General features: G+C 32.6%; 1 protein-coding gene across 9 annotated transcripts in view; it reads right to left on the reverse strand.

The window, feature by feature from the left end:
• Positions 1-24,747, reverse strand: part of Pkc53E (Protein C kinase 53E) — a 140,718-nt gene that overhangs the window by 34,236 nt on the left and 81,735 nt on the right. For 5 of the 9 annotated variants that reach the window (XM_036369223.2, XM_036369221.2, XM_036369227.2 and 2 more), the window contains 3 exons: positions 13,809-13,840; positions 13,186-13,265; positions 5,003-5,117 (listed from right to left, as the gene is read on the reverse strand). In XM_036369223.2, the coding sequence (XP_036225116.2) occupies positions 5,003-5,117; positions 13,186-13,265; positions 13,809-13,840 (227 nt within the window). Of the gene's footprint in view, positions 1-5,002; positions 5,118-13,185; positions 13,266-13,808; positions 13,841-24,747 lie in introns of those variants that run through there. The other 4 variants (XM_036369229.2, XM_036369225.2, XM_036369231.2 and 1 more) reach the window with 3 other exon arrangements.

Here is a 24,747-nt window from a genome sequence, read left to right on the forward strand (position 1 = left end):
GAATCTTCGCTCTGCTGACACGTGCATGTAACAATACGCACTTGCCTGGGTGAGTGAGTTTGTGAGCGCACGGTGCATATATTATATTAGGATCTATATATGTACCTGTAATATTTGCCGACGGCACATGTGTGCTTTGCATGTATGTACGTGTGCGTGAGTATTTGCTTTGCTTTTGTATGACAAAATTTATGGCATGGCAATTTAACATTGAAAATGGCCACATCAGCAGATAAGCACTTAACACACGCGCAAAGAATTTAAAAGTACAAACAAGCTAAATGGCAGATAGTCTAAGTTTGACAGTAGCAGATTATGTAAAATGTGATAAAAATTTAGCATACATTTAGGATGCTTATGACGTGCGAGTAAATTGAGGCGAGAGTAGAATGCTGGGATTGGATTTTTTACTTTATTTGTGTGTTCAAGCCAACAATTGTTAAGACAATATTTATTATGAATTTCGTTGTCCAAAAAAAATGATATTTGTGAGAAGAGCAGAAAAAATTTTGCACGCGCTACTTGTATGATCGAATATTCAAATATTCGTAAACTAGACTTTAACGCTTATGACACTGATGATGCTCTTCGGTAAAAGGGTTTGATACAGTTTTTCAAGTTTTTGAAGTAAAAATTTAGATACAGACACTATTATACTTAAAAGTCTTAAGCCGGTTCGGCAGCTGTCGCTATATTAAGTGTTATTAAAAGATGCCCTTTTTGTCCAATTTTTTGCAAATTTCATTCTCAAAATTATCACTTATTAGCGCCTATAGCTACTTCAGTTGCTTGCGCGAATTTCCAGAATATAAAAGTATAAGTAAACACTAGGTGGCGCTGTGGGTGAAATGCGTTTATTGTGTGTATATTGGAAGATCCTCCACCTTAAAGTTTTCTATTATTTTTTATTATCCTTCCTTCTGTTCCTGTTATAATTAAGAGCTCATACTTGGAGAGATTTTCGTAGAGGTGTCTAATAACCTATTTTTCAGAGTGAAAAAGAAAACAGACATATTTTTTTGACCCACCCTATTGTGTATATTATCCAGAGTTTTATATATTTTTAACAAATAGTCAAGTAGAGACCTGTAAAAGTAATATGGCGTTGCTTATTATGAACTTTTAATATACTTGTATCACATTATCAGCGCCATGTAGTGTGTTCATAAAACTTAATCACAATCGATGCATTAAGCTTGGAAGTTCTTTGGTGAAACAGATGGTTGGTGAAATGATTTTTAATACATTATATACTGATGAGGTAGGAATTTAAGGTGGAAGCAAAAATAAGAAAACCTACTTTATATTATATATGAGCCAATTAAGAAGCATAATTGGTTAAAGCTGTTTACTACTAAGTCGGTGCAAAGGGACTGATTCAGGTGGAATAACGGTGCAGTTTGTAGCAATATAAGGTCTTAGTATATATGAAATACTTGATTAGATTTTGTACCATAATCTTAAAGCATTGCAGCAGAAAAAAGCAAAAAAAACTAAAGCAGAAATTTATTTACAGAAATGCCTCCACGTTCCAAAAAGTCAGCTAAAGTTTTTTGAGCAAATCGTTTTCAAATGCATCTAATCGAAATCTAATTAAAAAATAAAAAAAATTTAAATAACATAAGATTCTTGCTCAAATGATTTTTATATTTATATGGGCTCTTACGTAATTGAAACGAGAATATAAATTATAATATTACTCTATTTTAATTTAATACATGTAATTAATTACATATTAAATGCGCATTTGCATAAACAATTTGAAGCGCCTAAGAGCATACAACCAATTTAATTTCAACTTTTACACACGGCATTTTTTAAACTTATATTTGCATAAAATAGCTTTTTTCAAAACAAATATTAAATATGCAAAATTTTGCTTAACCCCTTAATGTTGCAAACACACATACACATTTACATACGTGTATAGCGTGTACGTGCGAGTGTAGGAGCAGGCAACACTTTGCGATGTGAATTTTCCGCAGACATTCGCCTGCGTTGCCACAATTAAACTCACATTAAATATGCAAGCAAAAAATAAAGTAAAACAAAAATAGCCGCAAAACATGTTTAAGCGTGTACGACGTAAGTGAGTAAGTAAAGCGCCGCCAAGTTACGTATCCAATACGTAAATGTCTGTATGGACCGATGAATTGCAACTACATATACACATGTGCTACTTTTGTTGTTGTTGCTGTTGTTTCATAGGCCTTGTGTACTCAAACATTTGCCTTTAATTAACCGCGGACATATTGTGTGTGTGTGTATGAGTATTGGCATTCAGTGAACGGAAGCGTGACTGTTGTTGTTTACATGAATGTGTTGTACACACATATGTATTTGCAGGCATTTACATATGTGTATGTGTTATTCACTCGACCAGCGCCATTGCGACTCGTCGGAGCTTATGCATATGTGTGTTGCTTGTATGTATGATTCAAGTATATTCAAGTATGTAAATATGTGTATGTGTATTTATAAAGCTATACACAACTGTTGTTTTATCATTTATTGCAGGCATTATTGCTACAGCCACTACCATGTCCTTACTCGTACACATGGACACACACCCATGCATACACGCATATGCAAATAAGCTCAAGCCTATTCTCTACTTTGTTTTTGTCACATGACAATTGTTCAACAAATGATTTTATGCCTCTTGTTGTTAGCTGTTGTTATAGCCTCATCTGCCTGTTATTGCTTTTGTTTACACAAGTGTTGGTGACAAGGGAGTTTAGTCATATGCAATAGCAGAGAGAGGAAAAGTAAAATTATTTTATGGTTGAAATGGAATTTATACGTTCTTTTATTTTAGGAAGAAGTACACATATTTAATTTAATTTATTTTATTTTACATATGTGTATTTGGGTGTCTGTTATTTCAAAATTGGGCCCTTAGAGTTTCAGTTTTTGTTCTAAAATAAGGATTCAACGTGAATAAACGCTTTGCCTTCAGATTATGTCGTGTCCAAATTATATTTATTTTCCCATGTATATAATTTTGAGACATAACTTTAACAGCGTCTAACTTGTGAAGGAATATTTTAATGAAAAAAATCATCAAGACCCTTCTGGTAGTTTAGTGTGGCAAAAGTAAAATAATTTAATTTTAATTCAAAATAAAAAGTTTATTTACGTTGGGTCCTTTTTTGCTAGGGCTAAAAATGAAACTTCAACTTAAGTTTAATATACCCTGTTCAGGGGTTTTTTAAAATTATTATTCACGAAAGTTCTAAAATCATTGATTTAACTAATGAACTATTTTTTTTTTTTACTTCAATTTACGCCGATATTTAGACTAGCATGTGCATTTCTACATACGGCGCTTCATTTCTCCAGATGTGGAAATATATAGGTATGTAAAGAATTTACTAGTCCCCTAGGTACACATTCGCTAAATGTCAATCAAAATATTTTTAATAATAATTTGTATTCAAAAATTTAAATTTTAAACTAAAAAAATTTTCAACTCTGTATATTTTCATATTTTTAATTTAATTTTGTGTTTCTTAGACAATTTAAAAGTTTTATGGCAATTAGTATAAGTTACTTTTGTTTGAAAATTATTTTTAAGTAAAGGTATATCAGAAATTTTTGAGAAATCTGATAAAACCGTTCTTTTACGTATTATCTTTAGTAACCAAACGAGTGTCAATCGAATAAAGAAACCTCCAAGTTTATTAAATTCAAGGCTTTTGTTGCATTATCGACCAATCGTATGATTTATCTGAACTTAAAAATCACTCAGTAAGTTTAAGAATGTCATATACTTGCAATATATTACACACTTAATAGTCTGATGAGGACTTTAAAATGTCATTTCCTTCCTTAATGAATGTTTATTTAAAATTTGTAAGATCAAGCACTGTGTCAAACGGTATTTTAAGCTCATATTTATGAGTGTGTGAATAAATCTTTAATACACGATATCCTTGAAACTCAAAGACCATCCAACGTTATTCATTGCAAACGGCCAGCTCAAAGTGTTGATAATTTATATGCGTATTAAGTCAAAGCAATACAGAGGCAACGAAGTGCAAATCGAAGCAATAACAATTGCAAAAAGTGTCTTAATGCCGCTTAAGAGCACTTACAAGCGGACACTTTAACGCGCACAGGCATATGCATATACATATATATGCAAATATGTAGGTGCGCGCAGTGGCAGAATTTCATGCACACCATCTGCTTTATGCGAAACTGAAAAGAGAATATTTAAATTGAATTGCATACACAGGGCGTAGCGTCCACCGAATGTGTGCGCCAGCAGCTTCTCTGGTTGTCAGGTGAGCGGAAAATTGAATATAAAGTAGAGCCGGGCTAATGAAAATAAATTTTTGACGGCCTTTGACAAAGAAAAAGCGTTGAATGCGTTAAGATTGGTTGATAGTGAGACTGATTACATTAAATATTCAAAAGTGCGTCGACTAAATTTAAATTAAGGAAACCTAATTCATATTTTGAAAGTGGTTAGTCGACAGTGTTTAAAATTATTGCGTAAATCATTTTGCCTAACTTATTTAAACTAAAAAAAAAACTTTAAGGTTTAATACATTTTAACATTTGCTTTCACAAGCCTTTTGGTTAGGTTTTGTACGTAATTATTTAGGTCTTAAATTGTGTTTTCAGTCATGGAATCGTATAATGTAATACTATTATATGAACCCATATCAGCAGTCACCTTACCGAATTGGCAAAATGTTACTCATACGTTATGGCACACCACAAGCTTACATGTTAAAGTATGCTTTATTTAAATTAATGGTAGGAAATTTTAATATAGAATAAGTAGGATGTTTTTTTAAATTTAGAGAATGCATTTATTTATTATTTAAATATTTTTAATAAAAAATCCCTTCATCCAAACACATCTTGCTCTCATATATTCAATAAGTCATTATGTGTGTAACTTTCTCACTTCCACTTGGTACTGTTTAAAAATTCATAAAATAAATGTCTTCTACACATTCACACTCTTTCAATCGCACACTGCTTTTACCTGAGCATTTGAGACCCTGATGATAGATGCCATAGAGTAGCGAACCGCAATGGTCGCAAAATGTGGGCCCACCAAATGTGAATGGTTCGAAATGATGCACTGTTTGTGGTGAATCCTGTGATGTACAGACCAATGTGATGAATTGTACAGTAATTTTTACGTTCGCAAAATGTCAAATTTTGTTATCAGATATGATAATATTTATTGAATTTTTTTTTAATATTTCGTCAAATTATTTTTATTTATTATTTAAATATTTAAATTTTTTCAGTACATTTTTAATAAATTTTTTTTATTATTTATAGAAGTATACGAAGGAGTTTTTCCAATAATATAATTATTTTAAATTTATTTTCGTTTTAATACATGTTTTTCCCACATTTCAAAATTATATGCCATATTTGTTACATTTTTTGTTTGAAATGTTTATTTTTTTTAATTTTTCATGCGGATGTAAATTTTTCCAGCCAATTACGCAACGCCCACAATTTATTTTTTGAGATTGGCGTGGTTTTTATCGTTTATTGTTTTTGAGATGTTGATGGTGTGTTGTTTGTAATTGCATAAAGTTGGCCACGACATTGATTGCGCGAATTTTTATAGTAGATAGTTTGCGTGTGCGTTTTTTTTTACAAATTGTTCAGTCAAAATAGAAAATTTTGTGAAATAACGTTTTTAAATTTTCAAAGGAGTTTTTATTTAAAATTTTTCATATAAAATTTTATAACAGGTTTATAACGGGATATTTGGTATTTTTTTCATAATGGTGTTGTTGCCATTGAAATTTGTGTTGTTGTTTATATGTTTTTTCAGTTGTTGTTTTTGTTTTTGTTAAAATTTTTTCGTTGGTGAGATGATTGTTTGTTGATGTTGGACGCACAAAACGAGACAAAACACGTGATATGTTGCAAGTTGCATGCGTCGGATTGCAGTTGATGAATTGAATGTTTTAATAGTAGTTGATGTTGTTGTGTATGCATATAGGTGAAAAACGCATACATAAAAGAAGAAGAAGAAAACATATGAGAAGTGTGAACTACAGTGTGAAAATTAATATATTTTAATAATATTATTTGAAATGAAAATTTATATAATGGACTTTTTTGGATGATTTTAAGTTAGTATGATTATTGAAACGCAACATATTCCGAAAAGTTGAACCAATATTTTAAGATTGATTACCTATATTTCTAATGTAATAAATTAGCCTTAAATGTATTAGTATTAACCGTTTTATTTCTTTTAATTAAATAGAAATATGAAAATAAAAATAGCAAACTCTGAACTCGAAACTTCACCAGTGCATTTGTAAGTAAGGTATTTTAAAAATCTACCCATGTTTAAGTCTTGAAGAAATAAATTAAATATCCCAAAAATCGCATAATTATTTATCGTAAAGAAAAGTTCTCTGTTTATACAATATCTTTAATCGATTTAAATCCGTTTTGAAAACCATATGTTATTTATATAGAAAAAAGTTTCAAAATATCTCTTATTTGAATCCAAAGCAGGGAGATATTAAATACTAGCATCAATAGGACCCAAACTTCATCTATGAACTTAAATAACACAGGATGGCATAGGATACACTATAAAGTTTATTTTTTAGAGCAGAAGTTAAGGGAGAAAAATCTTTCAGAATTATAACCCCACCGATTACTATATATTGCTATTCAAATTAAGATGTATCAAGATTTTACAGAAGATAGTTTATACAGGCGTCCCTTATAAAAATGTGTATTGTTCTATATGGAGATATTGATAACCTATGGGAAGGGAGTTCAATCGCTTATTGTTTTAACATTTAAAGTATTTACGACAGGTATGCAGAATTTTTTCATAAAAAGAAATTGAGGGTTAGTCCAAAATAAGTCTAATGTGAGCGACCTAGACGAAACTATGACAGCTTAAAGCAAACATTATTTTCTTAACATCAAAATCCATATTATCCTTAACTCAGTAACCGAAGTAGAGCATTAATTAACTGATTTAAGCAAGCCAACATAAAGCCAAATTTGAATATCAGTTTAAGCGTTTTATTACCTACAACAGTTATGTGGCCTGAGATCTGGAAACTAGTGTCAATTGAGCTTACCAACTTCGGTTGAACTGTGACCTAGTTTACCAAAACTGAGTTGAACATAGTCAAAGGGTGGAAACAGTGACATTCTGAATATTACCAGTCAGTTTCTTTTTACATTCTTCACTACGTCGCCTATGAGCTTAAGTAAAACTCGAGTTTTAACGTAAAAAATGAACACGTGCTACTTAAACTACTAACATTTTTTATAATTTATCTACAATAAGAACTCTAGCCCTGTTCCTGGGTCTTTGGCGGACCTATTTATGAACATTATGATACACGGGACCAAAGTCAACGAATAGTTAAAACATCATTAAGCGTCAGAGAACACCATGCCTACGCAAAGACAATGATGATCATAGTGGCCTTGACTATGAAAAATGCCAATGAATATTCCATAAGTGGCTATGTACTGCAAATTTCCGTACCATACTGCGGGGTTTTCTTTAAGGAATTTATAAGCATAGTGGCTGAGCTTTTAGTAAAAGTAAGAAGAGGCCTCTGCAACTAAATATATTCTGATTAATCACCAGATTATCAAGTATCAGAAATTCTTTCTAAAGGTGCTGTGGCGCTACCGAAACTGTTAACACCCTTGTGGTACATTATCATGCGAAACTTACAATTCCGAAAATTCTCTGAAGGAGAAATAATTCGTTTCTGGGAAAAAGCAAGCAAAGGAATTAAAAGAGTATTGCAGAGAAGATAAGTAAGATAGCATATGCAGGGCGTTGATCTCCACTCACTGAAAATAATTTACATATTTCCACTTGTGTGACATATGTGTGTGTGTGTGTGTGCAGCGCTGCGTAAAAGTAGAAAATTACGTATACACGCATATACTTATTTGTACAATTGGTTTATTTTTACCTTTTTGCCATGTTGTATTAAGCGAAAGTGCCGAAAGAAAATATTTTCGGCGGAAATACAATATTCGAACCACGTAGCGTTTGATGCCGAATAAACCGCATATAAAATAAAATATCTTGCACTCTCATTTTCGCAGCGAAAATACTGTCTCAACCTTCGCCTGTTTGCCACACTTCATATTTGCTAGTTTGTAGCATGCAACGAGAAATTATTTGTGCGGGTTACAGTCCTGCATTGCCTACGTGTGCGTCTGTGTACCTGTGTGAGTGCATGATTGAAGTCTGCGTAACTTTTGACAAACAAAAGTCGAAAAATATAACAAGCTATGTAGCATGAGTGTACAATATATGCAGCATGGGTATGACATTAAACATATCTCTGCATGGTAAGTGTGGGTATGTGCACACACACATACATCTGGGCATATATGATTTAATTTTTCACTGCTCATGTGAATTTTCCAAGTGACTGCGCTATTAAAATTTCGCATACAATTTTTTAAGTGGCCATGTGCTGCAAGTTTGAATTACTTAAAAAACTATGTTTAATAAAATTTTCATTCCATATTTTAAGTTAAGTTAATCACTAACAATTTTATATCTCCATTCCATATGAAATATACTTGTAGTTTCTTCTTTTTTTACATCTTTTAACTTAAGTTATCCGCTCTTGCGCCTGTACATATTCTACACGTGCGCATGATTATTGTGGCAAACTTGTGAAAAAGTAAATTCCAAATTTCAATTTCGGATGGAAATGTAAAAAAATGTAGAAGTGCAGGGTGATCCATAGGTTGAAGAGTTTTGCACCATATGCGATATAAAAATATTATATATTTACCTCGGTGACAGACTTAAGACCTGTTGTCTTAATAAGGAATATAGGATATGTATATGAAATATTGAATGTCAAAAACAAATTTAATTAGAGATGAGATTAGAAGAAAATATTATCGCAAGGCAGTGAATCCTAACCTAAAATTTAAAATACAATGTCGAATTGTTTTCTTGGTGGAACGAATGTTGTGACAAATCAGTTTCAGAAATGGGCATTAGTTTTTTATCTGTTCAGATCTTGGCATGCTAAAAATGAATGAGTAATAAACTTACTTTGTTTTTAATTTGGCAGATTTTTATTTAAGGTTTTAAAAACTAATGCTTGGGATACCGAAAGGAGGGTTCGAATAGTGCAGCGGCAAAGCATGGCAGTGTGTCATTTCCGTCCAAAGGGAATACCGATGGATTTTTGGCGGCAATCCGCCGAGTAGATGGACCATTATGAGGTTGGTAAACATGTCTGCCGAATCTTGAATTATCGCAAGAAGAACGTTTAATCGAGATACGTATGTTGGTGTTCAAGAAACATTCGCGGCTGTTGCACCGTCAATTCAGGCAAATCCAAGAGTTTCGACTTGCAACTTATCTTCGCAACTTGGAGTTAGCAGACGGTCATTGCAACGAATAATTCATGAAGACCTAACCCGGTTTTGCTACCAAGTTCAAATAACAAAAAGGTTAAACCCTTTAGATTTGCCTATTCGCCTGAAATTTTGCCAAAAAATGATTGAAATGGCTGGATAGGACAATAACTCGATAACGAAACGTGAAAACAAATTAATATCAAGAAACTCCATTTTCCGTTGACCCCCAAGGTCACTTGACCTGACTGCACTAGATTTTTTTATGGGGTTATGTCAAGCAAGAAGTGTACAAAACAAAGCACAGAAATCTGACTGAATTGAAACAGTCCTTTAAATCGATCATTGAAGCAATCCCGACTTCAACACTTCAGGCCGCAATAAATAATTTACTGATTAGGTGTCGCAAATGCGTGGCTGAGCATGAAGGTTATTTACGGTCCATAGTTTTTAAAAATAATAAATTATATAAAATAAGATAAAAATTGCTAAGCAATAAAAGAAAAATATATAAAATGCATTAATTAAAAAAAAAGCTATTACGGTTTGTTTTTGTAGCACGATTCGAGAGCCACCCTGTTTATAGATTGCACGTAGAAAACTTTCTCTTATTGAAATATGTCAAATAAAAAAATGCACTGGTGTGGTTTTGCGCTGCGTTTATCTTCCGTTTTCTGTTTGCATGCAGCTGACGCGCCACATGTGCTGCAACTGACATGTGAGTGTAAAAGTATTTGTGTGCGTGTTGACAGTTTGACAATTCTATATAATCGCACTGCGTTTTGCGGTTTTTGTTGTTTTGTATGTGTGAAAGTGTCAGCACTAAGAGATCCTGTTGCTCTTAACTCTTAAGCGAGGTGAAAATGTTTATATTAGTGTATGTATGTACTTCTGATTTCAGTGAGAGATTAAGCAGTAAAATTCCACGTCCACACTTTGTGAGAAAAAAGCGGAATTTCGGCAATATTTCAAAGAATGTGTTCTGACTAAATTTCCATTGATTTTAACTTATTTCCAGACTTATCCCATATATAAATACAGACCAACACAGCCATTAAGTGCGAGATAGAGCGAGATTAATGATTGAGAGCGTAAAGTATTTGGAAACAGTCTGCAATGACTTTCTGTTTTTTACTAGTTGGAAAGTAGTTGCGTGAACTATAGTGGTTTCAATAATTAAACGTAAAATAAGTTAAGCCTAAGTTCCTTCTTTAAAACGGTCTGCGTTAAAATGATAAAAAAGAGTATAATATGAGTGAGTGAGTGAGCTTGTGAATATTTTCAGTTTAGTGTTTAAAAAATTCTAATCTATGAAATATATCTATTTAGTGTGTAGATATAAATTAAGTTATGTACATGCATGTATAACTGTATGTGTAGGTGAATTGTATAATTTTTTCAAACGCAGCGCATTCAGAAAATGGAGAACTAACGGTATTGTTTTTATTATCTCATATGATAAATATATTGTGTATGACTATTCGTTATGACAAGAAAACAGTTTATATACCACTCATTTCAGTTATAGTTCATTATTTTTGCTAATTGCTATTTTTCACAATACTTTTGCCTTAAAGAAAATGTTCAACAAAATTTATAAATTCCTAAAAAATATTTATAGAAAGAATTAAGAGTAAGTAAGTGAATGGTATGGAATGAAAATAAAATTTACTTAACATAAAAAAACTAAATTGGAAGAAAAAATAATGTATTGTTTTATTAAAAATTGTACTTTTTTAAATATGTGTATATATACGAGGGCTGCTATATAGTTGGCTGGCCTAGGCAACACTAAGTGTTGCCAGGTGAAATCTGACATTTCCATTGGAAAGTTTGACATTTTTTAGCATAACATCACTCAGAACGTTTTGTCATTTAATCGTGAATTGTTTTATTTACAGGGAATTAAAAAATTCATCTCGGCCAAAAAATGGAATTAACTCATGAACATTTTCATGCGATAATTTTTTACAACTTTCGACGTGGATTATCACGACAAGAGTGCATCGATGAACTAAAATCTTTGTATGGCTATGAAGCACCATCCTATGGCACTGTGAAAAACTAGTACAACGAATACATCGATGCGGTACGTGAACTGATAATGCAAGACCGTCATGTAACATACCTTCAAATAGAGGCATGCCTATGCATTTCTCCCACCAGCATACATTCGATATTGCATGAACACCTGGCCGGATCTCGTTGGATCCCGCACAATTTGACAATCGCTCGAAAAAAGGCTCGTGTCGATTGGTGTAAAGAAATGCTGAAAAAATACGATCGCGGTGCTTCAAAAGACGTTTATAAGATCGTCACAGGTGACGAATCAGGGATCTATGCGTATGAGCCGGAAACAAAACAGCAATCGACCGGACAAAAAAAAAAAAACCATTTTCGTTGATAAATATTCGTATTTTCATTATTAGGCCAGAAATATATATAGCAGCCCTCGTATAATATATATTTTTTTTAATTAATGAAAGAAACTGTTCAGGTTTTTGAAACTATGTTGAAAAAATAAATACACAATAAAATTTTATATAAAAAAAATGTGCGGAATATTGGAACGATGGAATAATAATCAAGTAAGGCCATCTCTTGGCAAGCTGCGTGATTTTTATTGCGAAATATATTCATATATAGGTATGTACATTTGTATGTCATATAGTCAAATATTACAAAAATAAATTAAATTAAAAATTCAAAAATGTGTATATTTTTTTCTTAAAGCAATTGAAAATTGTAAATAACTTATTATTATTTTAAGCCTTTTAGTTTATTAATTTTTAACATAATTGAATGTAAATATACAATTTTGTTTAAATTATAGTTTTAGTTGGAATAAATTAATTTATTGAAAATTTGTAATTTTGGTTTATAATGCATCAAAAAAGTAGAAGGAACTAATATGTTATTAAAAAAATTGCATTGTAAAATATTGTGCAAATTCTGTTATGGTTTAGGTTTTTAAAAAAAGGCTGTATAGGGAAGTGCAAATAAAAAAAAATAAATATAATTGAACATATATAACTCAAATAGTTATAAATACAATAAATTTTAAATCATAAAAATTATTATCTATTGTCTTATACTCCATACCAAATTAATATGCAAACTAAAATATTTTAATCATTTATATAATTTATAGAAAAAGAATTATAAATAAATAAAAATGTAGAAATACAGTTTTTTTGTTAATTAAAATATTTTTTGATATCAAATATTTTTTTAATGTTAAAAATGTTAAGAAAATGGATTTTTGTTGGTAATGAGATGCTTAGAAAAATTATGAAAAAAAGATTATTACTTTTTGCTATAAATGAATAGTCTTGAAAATAAATATGTATGTTGTCTTAATAAGAAAATTATAAAATATTTAATAATATTTGTTAATAATTAACAATATTTTGTTAATAACTTGACGTAAAAAATAGCAAGCGCTTGTTTAGTTCTTTAAAAGAATATCGATAGTCTGAAAACGTTTAAGATAAATTAAAAATTTATTGAATTTAATTAATAAAATAAAATAAGTAGTTATCGTATGTTTAGTTTTTTATATTCTAAGTATTTTCATCACAAAAAATAATACTCATATATAAGCTTGTAATGCGATGCTTTCAAACGTAAAAATTTTTAATCGAAATTATGATAAAAAATTTTGATTCTCATTTAAATATTTTGTTTAATAAATGAAAATATATCCATATAATCGCCGGCTTTTATTTATCGATATTCTTTTATACAAGTGCAAGCTTTTTAATATACATTAAATTTATTAATTTTTCTTTGTTTCGTTTCGGAAAAACTTACGGAATCGATTCCTTTATCCTTGCCCGGGCATATGAACGTCACATATTCGTGACAGCGCTTGTGCACCACATACGAGCAAACTGTAAATGAGAGCAGAGAAGAAGCATGATAATAATAAGAAGTATAGTGAAACGACATGAAAAGTTAGTGATACTCAAAAAGTTGGAAATGTCGGCTTGCTTCCTGTCCTTCGACAATATTAGAATGTGGACAAAAGTTGTGCCACAAGCGTTTGTAGAACGAAGTCAGCTCATTGCTGTGACAAGTCCTAAACTGGCACAAGGAACTATTATTGCTAGGTAAGTGTATATGTATATGTATGTCTAGTTTAGAAAGTTGTTGTGTCTAGTATGTATGTATATGTTCATGAGTTTCTAAGTTAGAACACTATCCACAAGTAACTTATAGGACAAGCTCGTACTAAGCGTGTATTGCTTTAGTCCGTCAGTGATAGTTGTGGAAAAGTTTAAGTGATATCCTTCGAAACCAATACTGGCATTAACTACTTGACTTGTATAACTTTATATGTGCTTTGAGTTTTTTTATTGCTGTTTGCATTGCCCTCGACAGCACTTCTAGCAGTCATTGAGGTAGAAAATTTGCAATAAATGCATAGAACTTACCTTGACATTGAAATCCTTGTTTGCCAAAGCCCCTAGAGGTTGTAGAGGAGAAGGGAGAGAAAGAAAGTAGAAGATATGTATTAAATCATCTGTATTTGTAAATTGTTTAAAAAATTGCATTATATATTTATTTGATGTTAATAATAGTAATATGCTTAAAAACATAACTAATTAATTATTTATTATTTTAATCTTCCGACACGAATCTATTATATAACCTTAGTATATCGATACACTTAGCTTTAAAACTCGAAAAAAAAAAAAAATTTATTGAAAATTTATTGAAATTTTTTTTTTTTTAATATTATAACTTTTTTGTCCGCTTATATTCTATATTTCCAAAAATATGGGGTTAATGCGGTAAATAAATAATTTAGCAAAAATACGCTGAAATAACTTTGATTGCAACAGATTATTCATATTGATAGTGTAGTCTCTCACTTATAGATCTGGTGTTATTTTACCTAAGAATACCAAATCGGTTTTCACAACAGTTAATAAATCTGTGGAAAGTCGGAATAGTGGTCCACTGCTGCAACCTGGGCAATTCGCGAACTAAGGGGAATCTTATCGTTTGACAACCTCCTTTCCCCCAGTAGTGAAGACATTTGACAGCCATCAACATGGTGTCCGCAAAATCGACAGTACCACCAGGTCACTTAGCGTCATAAGAGTACATCTAACTCATGGCCTAAATTAAAAAAAAAATACCCTGTAAGAGGACTATCTTTGTAGCGTTGGACTAGTCAAAAGCATGTGATCCAGTCTATCATACAACGCTACTGAAAGACCTTGCAAAATCCACGCTTCCTCCTGGCTGCGCTTTGAATTATTTAAGCGGTCGTCAATCATCCGTACAATTTCGAGATTAAAATTTTAAGCCGATAATACTTAAAGGATGGGTTGTACATGTTGGTTTCCTATCCCCACTACTATTTAATTTCTACAACTCGAAACTTTCTACACGACCAGGGTGAATTTCTATTATTTTGTACGCTGATGATTGCACGATAGTGAGGTCGATGACCTGAGTTCGAAATTAAACCGCTTTAAAAGGACACAAAACATTATCCATCGCTAACAGTGGGTTAGAGTTGCCACGTGAAACTATTGTGACCCAAGATCAACTTCATTCTGGATAAGGTAGGTTAAACAACTTCTTATACAGAATAGACCCCGACATAAAAAACGTAAGTCTTCCATGTAAACTGACCTTGCATGGAATAAACCACCTCTTTTCATGTCCCGCTAAACCCCCTCACTTTGCTCCCACTACCGCTCAGTGGTTTCGATGACACTTAATGTTTGACTTTACCCTAACAGGCTACTCTAGGCACTCTCTGCAACCACAACAAGCTTCCGGTTTCCTGGAAATAGCTCAGTAATATGGCGATCTGTCCAAATTAGCACTGAGACATTTAATTATATAAGGCCTGAGGCGCGGGAACCTCATGTTATCCATGTATAGTACTAAGCTGCCTTAAACATTTTACTGTACGTATAACTCCATCACTTTGGGGACCCCTGGCCTTAAGGTAATATGGTAGATGAATAGTAACAAAAACAGAGTACTTAGGAAACTTGGCGCTCCTAATTAGTGGTTGAGCTAAAAATTACTAACCTAGTATCAAAACTCTCCACATCTGAAACTTCGGCAGATAATCGAGTTTTGGGGTTAAATTATACTTAGAAGTAGTTCTCCATTTCAGTAGGCGATATCTTTCTGGTTCAGGTCAGCCACATTTAGGTAACAAATTACCACCAATATGTATGTATTATATATTTTTATTGCATCAATTATATGAGTTTAAGAGCTACTTTCATTTATACCATCAGTCTATGATAAACAAAGTTTAAGTTACTTGATACTTTACAAAACATAAACAGTTATGCAATAATTCGCGAAATATGGCAAGAACGCAGTAGGCTAAGACTAATAGACATACAAATACTTTGGTGCTGGCAAACAGGTGCCTGTTTGTGGCTAATAAATATATATATTCCCCTGTTATTGGGCTGACAACTTTCTGCCTCTTAAGGGGAAAATGTAAGAAAGCGTAATAATAAAGTCAAGGTCAAGTGATATAAAAATATTTTTAAAGAAAATTACAATACATAATGTAAGCGCTAACTTTCTACACCAAAAAAAATGTGGCGATTGGGTTGAGCAGCAAAGTTAAAAGTTAACGGTTATTGGCACTAAAAATTTAGTAAGTTAATTAACTTTACGACTAGCCAAGTATACAAATTAGTTGTGCTGTGCAGCAGCCAAATTTTACGTATTAAATTTGTATATTTGTATGTATGGGTGGCTCAGCGTAAAAATAGACAAATTGTCGGTCATTAGTTAAGTTCTTTGCCTCTCGCCATTTGAGTGAGGCAGTCAACCCATTTGAAGCAGTTCAAGTTGATTTCACGCCGTCCAATTGGCGCCAATTCGGGAGTGACCTTAGTGCATGAACTCGCTGCTATCTGCTTCGTTATTTCCCTTGTATTAAGTATTAAGGTTTATTGAAGCAAAATAATAAATATGTATGGAAATGTGTTGTAGAAGTATGAAATGTGGTAAGTAGACTGAGTGACACTAAAATGGATGAGTAACTGGTGGCAATACGTGTAATAAAGTTAGGGTTGTTTTTGAAAACATTGGATTTCAAGAAAGTATTTCAGTTTTAAAGAAGTCCAAAATTTGTTTGGTTTGTTCCATCATCTTTGCTAATGCGTTCACAAAACTGGTTTTAGAGAAGCCGGCGACGAAAAGGGCCATGGTATAGACAGACATATTGATAAAGGCAGCTACAGACAGTAATTATAAGCTCCGAATTATACAAGCAACAGACGACAGAGGGAAAGAGATGACTGGGAATAATTAAAGAGAATGAAGATTGCTAGCAGCCATGTTCTAGAATAGAATTATAGGCCTTTATATTCAGTGTCAAAGAGTTAAAATGTATGTAATTCTACTCAAAACAAAACAAAAACCTAGACTATTGTATATACTACAGCTAGCTTCAGACTATTTCAATTAATCTTCTTCCAGCTTGTTTTGTTACTTTTGCTGATTGCTTTAATCGTATCAGTGACGACCTTGTGGATATCAAGAAAAGAAATGGTACAAAGTTGTAAGAAAGGAATAACATTTGTAATTTTAGACGTGAAAAAGTAGCCGTGAAAAAGAAAAAAAACTGTAAAGATGTGCGCAAGGATGTCAAAAATGGCCTGAGAGGTCTTTATGAAGATAAAAATTTAATAAAACCTGAACTTATTGCCCTAGGAATGTTCACGTGATAATATATTATGATTCCTGACTTAAATGTAAGTTACAGCAGGAAAAGCTAAAAAATGGCTTTCTGCAGATTACTGAATATTAAGTTAATCAAGGTAACAGTGTGTGTGTGGTAACATGTGTGTTTCTCTATGGAGTAGAGCTATGGGTGGCTACTGTCTGATAGTGTATAATAATATTAAAAGAGAACATAATTTTGTTGGTGTAAATTTTGATAAAAGTGGGCGTGACACCGATATCTAGAATTTTTAAATTATACGTCTTATGAGACCCAAGCTAAGTCTATTAGACTGTTACAACGGGCCACATCACGTCCAGTTTTAATATAAAGGTTATTTTTTAAATTCCGATGAGTGATGTTGCTTTTTAACGAATTGTGTACAAAAGGTATTTTCACATGAAAGGTATTTTTTCAGGTATGTGGCTTAAAAAAAAAAAGCACAGTTAATTTAATGTTAGGGCACAGAATTAAGCTTTATTTAAAAGATTAGGGTTTGCCATTAGGTTTCCCAAATGATTGTGGAAAAGTGAGTACCGCGGTTGGCTACAATAAATTTGAGCCGAGGGGTACATTTTAAAACCAATTTTTGCAAAAATAGGGGCAGTATGGAGCAATAATGAGCCGAATATTGTCTTCCAAGGCGATAATCGTCTCGCACTTATCTGCGTAAACAAGCGACTTTACATAACCCCACAAAAACGTGTCAAGCCGTAAAAAATCGCACGACCTTGGAGGTCACATCACAGCCCAATGACGCGAGATAATGCGCTCATCAAAAGTTTCCTTCAATACATTGATTGTTTCGTTGGTTACACGGCATGTAGTGTCATCTTGCTGGAACTAAGGATTGTTCAAATCAAGAAAATTGAAAGACTATACTTGTAAATCAATAAGTTTGCAAATCAAGCAATTGAACCAAATTTCTTTCTTAAAAATTTCAATATATTATATATATATATGCTAAGAGTGAAGTTCCACAACTATTATAATTTTCATTTATTAATTCTACTTTTATCCTATTCAAAAATTATTTAACTAAATTTATTTCAATTGAAATGTCTGGAAATTCTCTAATATTTTGCTCCGCAATAACTTCTTTCGCTTCTGTAAGTTAGACACTTATATTCTTATCACACGGCATTTGATCATGGCAGCGGACAAAAGCGAATTGCACCTGCATTGTTCGTGGCCTCCTTTCAATTCCTCATTTGGAACATTAAATGCTGTCAGACATGCACACGAGTATATTTTTATGTAGATGTGTGTGACGTGTTTAACGCACATTTTTTCCACAATCACAGTTATCCTTTGGCAGGTTTGCCCTATGAGTGCGCATACATTGTATTGGGTTCACATGGTACAAGTGTGCTCCGACAGACTCAGCCGCCATTAACAACTTTTAAAAACCTGACACTCGTTTACATTGTCTGCTTAGCTGAAAGCTTGGCACTTAGTGAATGTGCTAGTCACAGGACTTCATGTACGAGAGCCAACGACAGATTAGAGTGTGCTAAAGGTACAAATATACATATATATGTTTATACATTCTATAATATATGTACATATATATATATATATATTTATAAAAAGTTGCTACATATCCAGATTTATTTATATATTTACTCTCAATTATACATCTATATAATATTATATCTGTATATATGTGTTTATGCATCCATTCTTTTCATTCCTCTCAAAATTTTGTGTATGTCTTACTCTCGCTATCCTTCCATCTGCTCTTCAACGCGCGTTTATCTCTGACACCCATTTGTGTGGCGTTTTATTCATCTTTATTCGTCTGCCTGCCTGTCTACCTGTGCTTTTGCCTCTAAATTTAAATGCTTTTTGTGTTTTTTTGTTGGTCATTTAGTTGTTTTGTATGTAGTAAAACAACAATAAAACATTATGTCACATTAAAATAATACTTTTATTTTTAAAATGACACTAGTTTGCGTTTGTGTTTTAACCTACTGTGGTTTTTTGGTGTGACATGATCATTTAATATGCCCACTTTAGCAGATGAAAGTTATTAATTTTGGGGTTTGTGGATTTTTTTCCGGGTTCAATTTTATTCTTCGACGAAATAGTGAATAGATAAAAATCAAATTTGGCATTTTATTAAGTTATACGTATAATATAGGTCATAGACTCAATTAGTTTTGTTGCTATATTTTACTTTCTGCCAGCGAAAATTTTATTAAAATAATTTAGGCATTAAAGTATATCTAATTTTATATGTTTAGGAAATTTTGTTAAGATATCTTGTATATTGATCGATATACAAGGTACAATTCAAAAGTTCCACGACTTTTTAAACAACGTGGCTTCTAATGGCGCCATCTGTCTGAAATTGTTATCCCTCAATTGTGTATTCTTCAGTGTTGTCGTATAAAATTTTTATAACAGCTGACTTGTATAACAGCTGGGATATCGCGCTACATGTGATATTACATTTGTAGTGTCGGTCGAAAAGTTTTGTTTTAAACTTGGTAAAACTTTTACCAAAACTCATCAAATGATAAAACAAGTTTATGGCGATGATAGTCTATCCCGTAGCCGTATTCACAAGTGGTTTAAACGTTTTCAAGAGGGACGGGAGGACTTGGAAGACGACGAACGTTCGGGCCGGCCATATATAGTATAAGGCTTGTTTATAGTAGTTCAACCGGAAATTTAAAAATCTTGTATTAGGTATAAGAGAGATACATATGTTTATTCTTGACCCGATTTCCCTAAGTTTCATTAAGGTACCTCACATATAAGCAACAATATATAAGGAGTGAAGTCCACCGGATGTTTGAAAATCCTCCTATCAGTTATATGGGCTAGTGCAATTTTCACCCGATTTTAGGAGAAAAACACGCTTACTCAATTTAGTTAAGATATCTTACAAATATAGACGATAAATGGGGTATAGAGTCAGCTGGAAGTTTGACAATCTTTCTTTTAGATACATGAGTGCTAAGGGAAATATTGACACGATTTAACCCATTTTTGACATACAAACTTACTATTATCAGGAAAGAATTCTCTCCTAATTTCAATTATACCATATATTTCATACAGTGTCCGATGTTTTTGGTAAAAACTTCGTATTTGAAACTGGCGTTCACATATGCGGTATCTGGAGGTTTGAATAGCTACGGTCCGATATGAACAATTTTTGGTCATAAGGCGGCAAACCAAAGGCACTATTCGTAAAAATTTTTATCCGGATACATTGATTGGTTCTTGATTTGTATACTGTATATTAAAAGAATCAGATGGAATTTGAAATTGTGGTATATGGTTGTTATCCGATTTCCATTTTCGCACTGTGACCATCTCGTACCATTTTGCGTGTAAAATTGTATATATCTGGCGCATTTATTTATAGATTAAGTACATTTTCAGTAGTTTATAACGAAACCGTTTTATTAGGAGTGGGCGGGGAAATATTCCGAATTCAACTATTTTCCCAGGGTTTTAGGGATGTTAAAAATATTTTCCCTGACCGAATAGAGGACGGGGAGACGCCCACTTTTTAAAAAATTTTCCAACCACAAATGCCTCTCTCCAATGCAATTCGTTGTACTAAATAACAACCTTGTATCCGCCGGATTCTGCCTATCTACAATATCAACCCTTTCTGAGTGCTAAGAAATATGAGTACAAAGTTTCATCAATATATCTCAATTTATACTCAAGTTATCGCTTATACGGACGGAAGGACAGACAGACTGTCACTCGGAACTTAACTTGTCTTCTCACGAAATGTATTTTTAATATTATATTAGGATTAGCTTGAACATTTTAAATTGAAATAACGTGTGTTTTTTTAGAGCTATAGAACACTAAATTGCAATAAAAGAGCAATGGATTATTCGATTGACATGAATTGTATTTATCCGAAAGATTATCTGGTGGCATTACATTTTAAATATGATTTCCGTCTAATTTTCGATGACTATTTTCAACATTTGTGGCCGTATATCGGCAATAACATAACACGGCGAATGTTGTCTTCCAAATGGTTAAGCGTTTGTGGCTTGTGCGCATAGACCAATGACTTTACATAACCCCACTGAAAGTATTCTAGCGGTGTTAAATCACAAGATCTTGGAGGCCAATTCACAGGTCTAAAACGTGAAATTAGGCGGTCTCCAAACGTGTCTTTCAATAAATCGATTGTGGCACGAGCTGTGTGACATTTTGCACCGTCTTGTTGGAACCACAGCTCCTGGACATCATGGTTGTTCAATTCAGGAATGAAAAACTTAGTAATCATGGCTCTATACCAATCACCATTGACTGTAACGTTCTGACCATTATCGTTTTTTAAGAAGTACGGACCAATGATTCCACCAGCCCATAAAGCGCACCAAACAGTCAGTTTTTCTGAATGTAACGGTGTTTCGACATACACTTGAGGATTAGCTTCACTCCAAATGCGGCAGTTTTGTTTGTTGACGTAGCCATTCCACCAGAAGTGCGCTTCATCGCTAAACAAAAAAAAATGAAAGTAGTGCGCGATACGTATTCGCACAGAACCATTATTTTTGAAATAAAATTGCACTATTTGCAAGCGTTGTTCAGGCGTGAGTCTATTCCATTGTATAAATCTACAAGTAGCCTAAGATTTTCACTAATACACACGCAAAAATATCCCACTTGGTACGGGTTGCCTCGAAAATTCTACTACTAAAATCTAACTTGCTACGGGTTGCCAACCAATATTCTGCTACTAAAGTCACACTTTGTACGGGTTGCCAACCATTATTCTGCTACTAAAACGTCCAAATGACACAAATCTGCTATAGTGTGTTGCCGTGTTATGTTTTAAAATTTATAACTTTAAGAATGTTTTTATTACATATTCAAACATTTTTCGGTTGTTTTAATTTCTGAAGATTAAATTTACATTAATATTTATTCTGTTGAAATATTATTAAATGTTTCCAATTTTATCAAATGTATTATTTTATAATTGAATTGTACCTGAATTTTATATATTTATTTTCTTTTTTGTTTAAATCAAGTTGAATATTTCAACTTATATTGTTAATGTAATTAAACATGAACCTGATTCATGTATCTGATTTTATGTATATATCTTTTCGAGTTATAATTGTTATGAAAAGTAGATTGTTTTAGAACTGTATATATTATATGGGTGAATATAGGCCTCCTGGGGAACCGAACACCCAAAAAAGATCGGTAACGCGCCTATATTGCAACCTCAGAGGTGGTGAGGAAAAGCAATAAATATATAATAATCTTTTGTTTTGAAAATTTTCTTGAAAGTTTTCATTATAATTTTCATTACAAATACATGTTCATAAACAAATTGTTAAACTACATCCTTTTATTTAAAACTCTGTGTCAAAAAAAGGCATATTCGATCAGGTGATCACGGCTGTTTCACACACATAGGAAAACAGCTGATTCTTTGGCTACTTGTAAGCTTATATAATGGTCTATTCATGATGAACTGCCAAACCAAACTGAGAATAAATCACTTGACAGCTGTTAAATCGGTCGCCATCTTGAACAGTAATGCCAACTTAAAGTTCTATACCTTAAAAAAACATCCCTTATACTTGTACATGTTGTATTTGATATAAGCTATCAAAATATCGATTATTTTGTGAGTGTTTTTGGGTCAAAGATCTTAGACTCAAATTTAGAATGTTCTATAGGTTGTTAAAATTTATTAGTTTTAATTTTCATTAGCTTTCAGGCTTCAATATACTCTATTATTTGTAATACAATAGTAAATCTGATGAAAAAAGCGTGAGTGCGCTTAAATCGAAGCTTGAAAGGAACGGGACCACAACTTACAAGTATTTGATCGTCTACACAATATTTGCGTAAATTCGTTTTATGTCTTTAACAAAGATCAAAGGTAAATAATTGACATATTATAAGATCACTCATTAATTTAATAGGCTCTCATAATAACTCGAACTTATTTCAATGTAATAAAGTATACATATATACAATAACATACAAGAATACATGAGACACGCTTCTGTGCAATTTTAATTTATTAATCCCCTCAGACGACACTTAAGCGTGGCCACAAACAGTAGAGCAGAGCTTCGCCTTAATCAAAGTCTTGAAACTATAAACCTAAAAGCAATGAAGTAAAAGTATGCATTACCTACTAACGTGGGTGCATAAAATACAATATATGAAAACTAAAATAGTACTGAGAATCTGGCATATTCGCTTCTAAACCACACACACACAAGCAACATGCAACTACATATCCACATCTAACGATCTAAATTTTCCGTCATTTAGCCACTCAGGCAACGAGTGTTAGAGCCCCTCCCACCGCGTGCATCAATTTAATTTATTTCAGCAGCTAAGAGATGCCAACAGTAATCTCGCTCGTATATGTTGCATACTTTGTGGTGCACAAGCGCATACATAGTACCTATAAAAATGCCATTTTCCGTTCCACATATAAAAATATATTTCCTGGGTATGATCGTGTGTGTGTGTTTGCTTCGCTAGCTAGAATTTATGCGCGTCGCCGATTTGCTGCTCGCCTGGGGTTATTCGCCTGTAAATATGCTTTTATTTTTATCGATTCACCACACACCAGGTCGCACACACGCAAGCACATATAGTTATATGAATTAACGCTTTGTATTTCGCTGTGCTTGCTAGAATGCCGTTTTACTGGGTGCGGTTGTGAGTGAGGCACGTAGAATTCTGCTTATAGCGTTATGAAATGAAAAGGATAACGGATTGTTATGCTTGGAAGTATACAATCATGTTTTTTTTATTTATTACTTTATGCGGACGTGTAAAGTGAATGTTTCCGGTACAGCTCATAATTTGTTGTTGTTGTTTCTATTAATTTTTGGTTGAGGTGTGGGAATTTATTTTTTCTTCTAAGCAAATTATTTTTGTTGTACTTTACGCGATGTAAGAAAGCTGGTGGCAACGCTGTCATTGCAATTGTCTTCTTTATAAAAGCTTTGATTAATCTTTCTCTTAAATAAGAAATTCCCATACGATTGTAGTTACATCCTTTATAATAAATTGTATACATTTTACCAGCAAGAGGCAACACTGTAAAATCTGTTTCTATGATTATTTTTAATGCTGCAATATTTTATATGACTTTTTATAACATAATATTTTTACTTCAAAATTTGAGATGGCAATTCTATTGAGACAAAAAGTTTGTTCCTTTTTCCCTATATTGAAGGTTTTACTTTTATTATTCTTTTGCGATTTTTAAAATTAATCTTTGCGCCTCACAAGTAAGTTTATTGATGTTACCTGTAAAGGAAATAAGGGGAACGATTAGGAATATTTACTATGGTTGAAGATGTGTTAAAGACCATCATTTCGCTAGTATCACCATTAAAATGACGTTATTTTTTAACTTATATCAGCATTGGGTCTATGAAATGTTGATGTACACGTATCGATCGGTTACTTATGTTATTCTGAGAATGTGTGCGAAGTGAGTGTCCAATCAATTCGAGCTTTGGCGAATTCTTGTTTGTCATTTAATTTCTTTCTCAAAGCGAAGGTTTACTAGAGCCTCTGGTAAGTGAAACACCATACTTCGGTAGTCTGGCAAAACTTCATTCATTGGTCGATAAACGCTAATTTTAATTTATTTAGTTAAAATAAATTACTCGTTCTTT

Source organism: Bactrocera oleae, chromosome 4 (genome assembly GCF_042242935.1).
Source record: "Bactrocera oleae isolate idBacOlea1 chromosome 4, idBacOlea1, whole genome shotgun sequence".
Classification (NCBI taxonomy): Eukaryota; Metazoa; Arthropoda; class Insecta; order Diptera; family Tephritidae; genus Bactrocera; species Bactrocera oleae.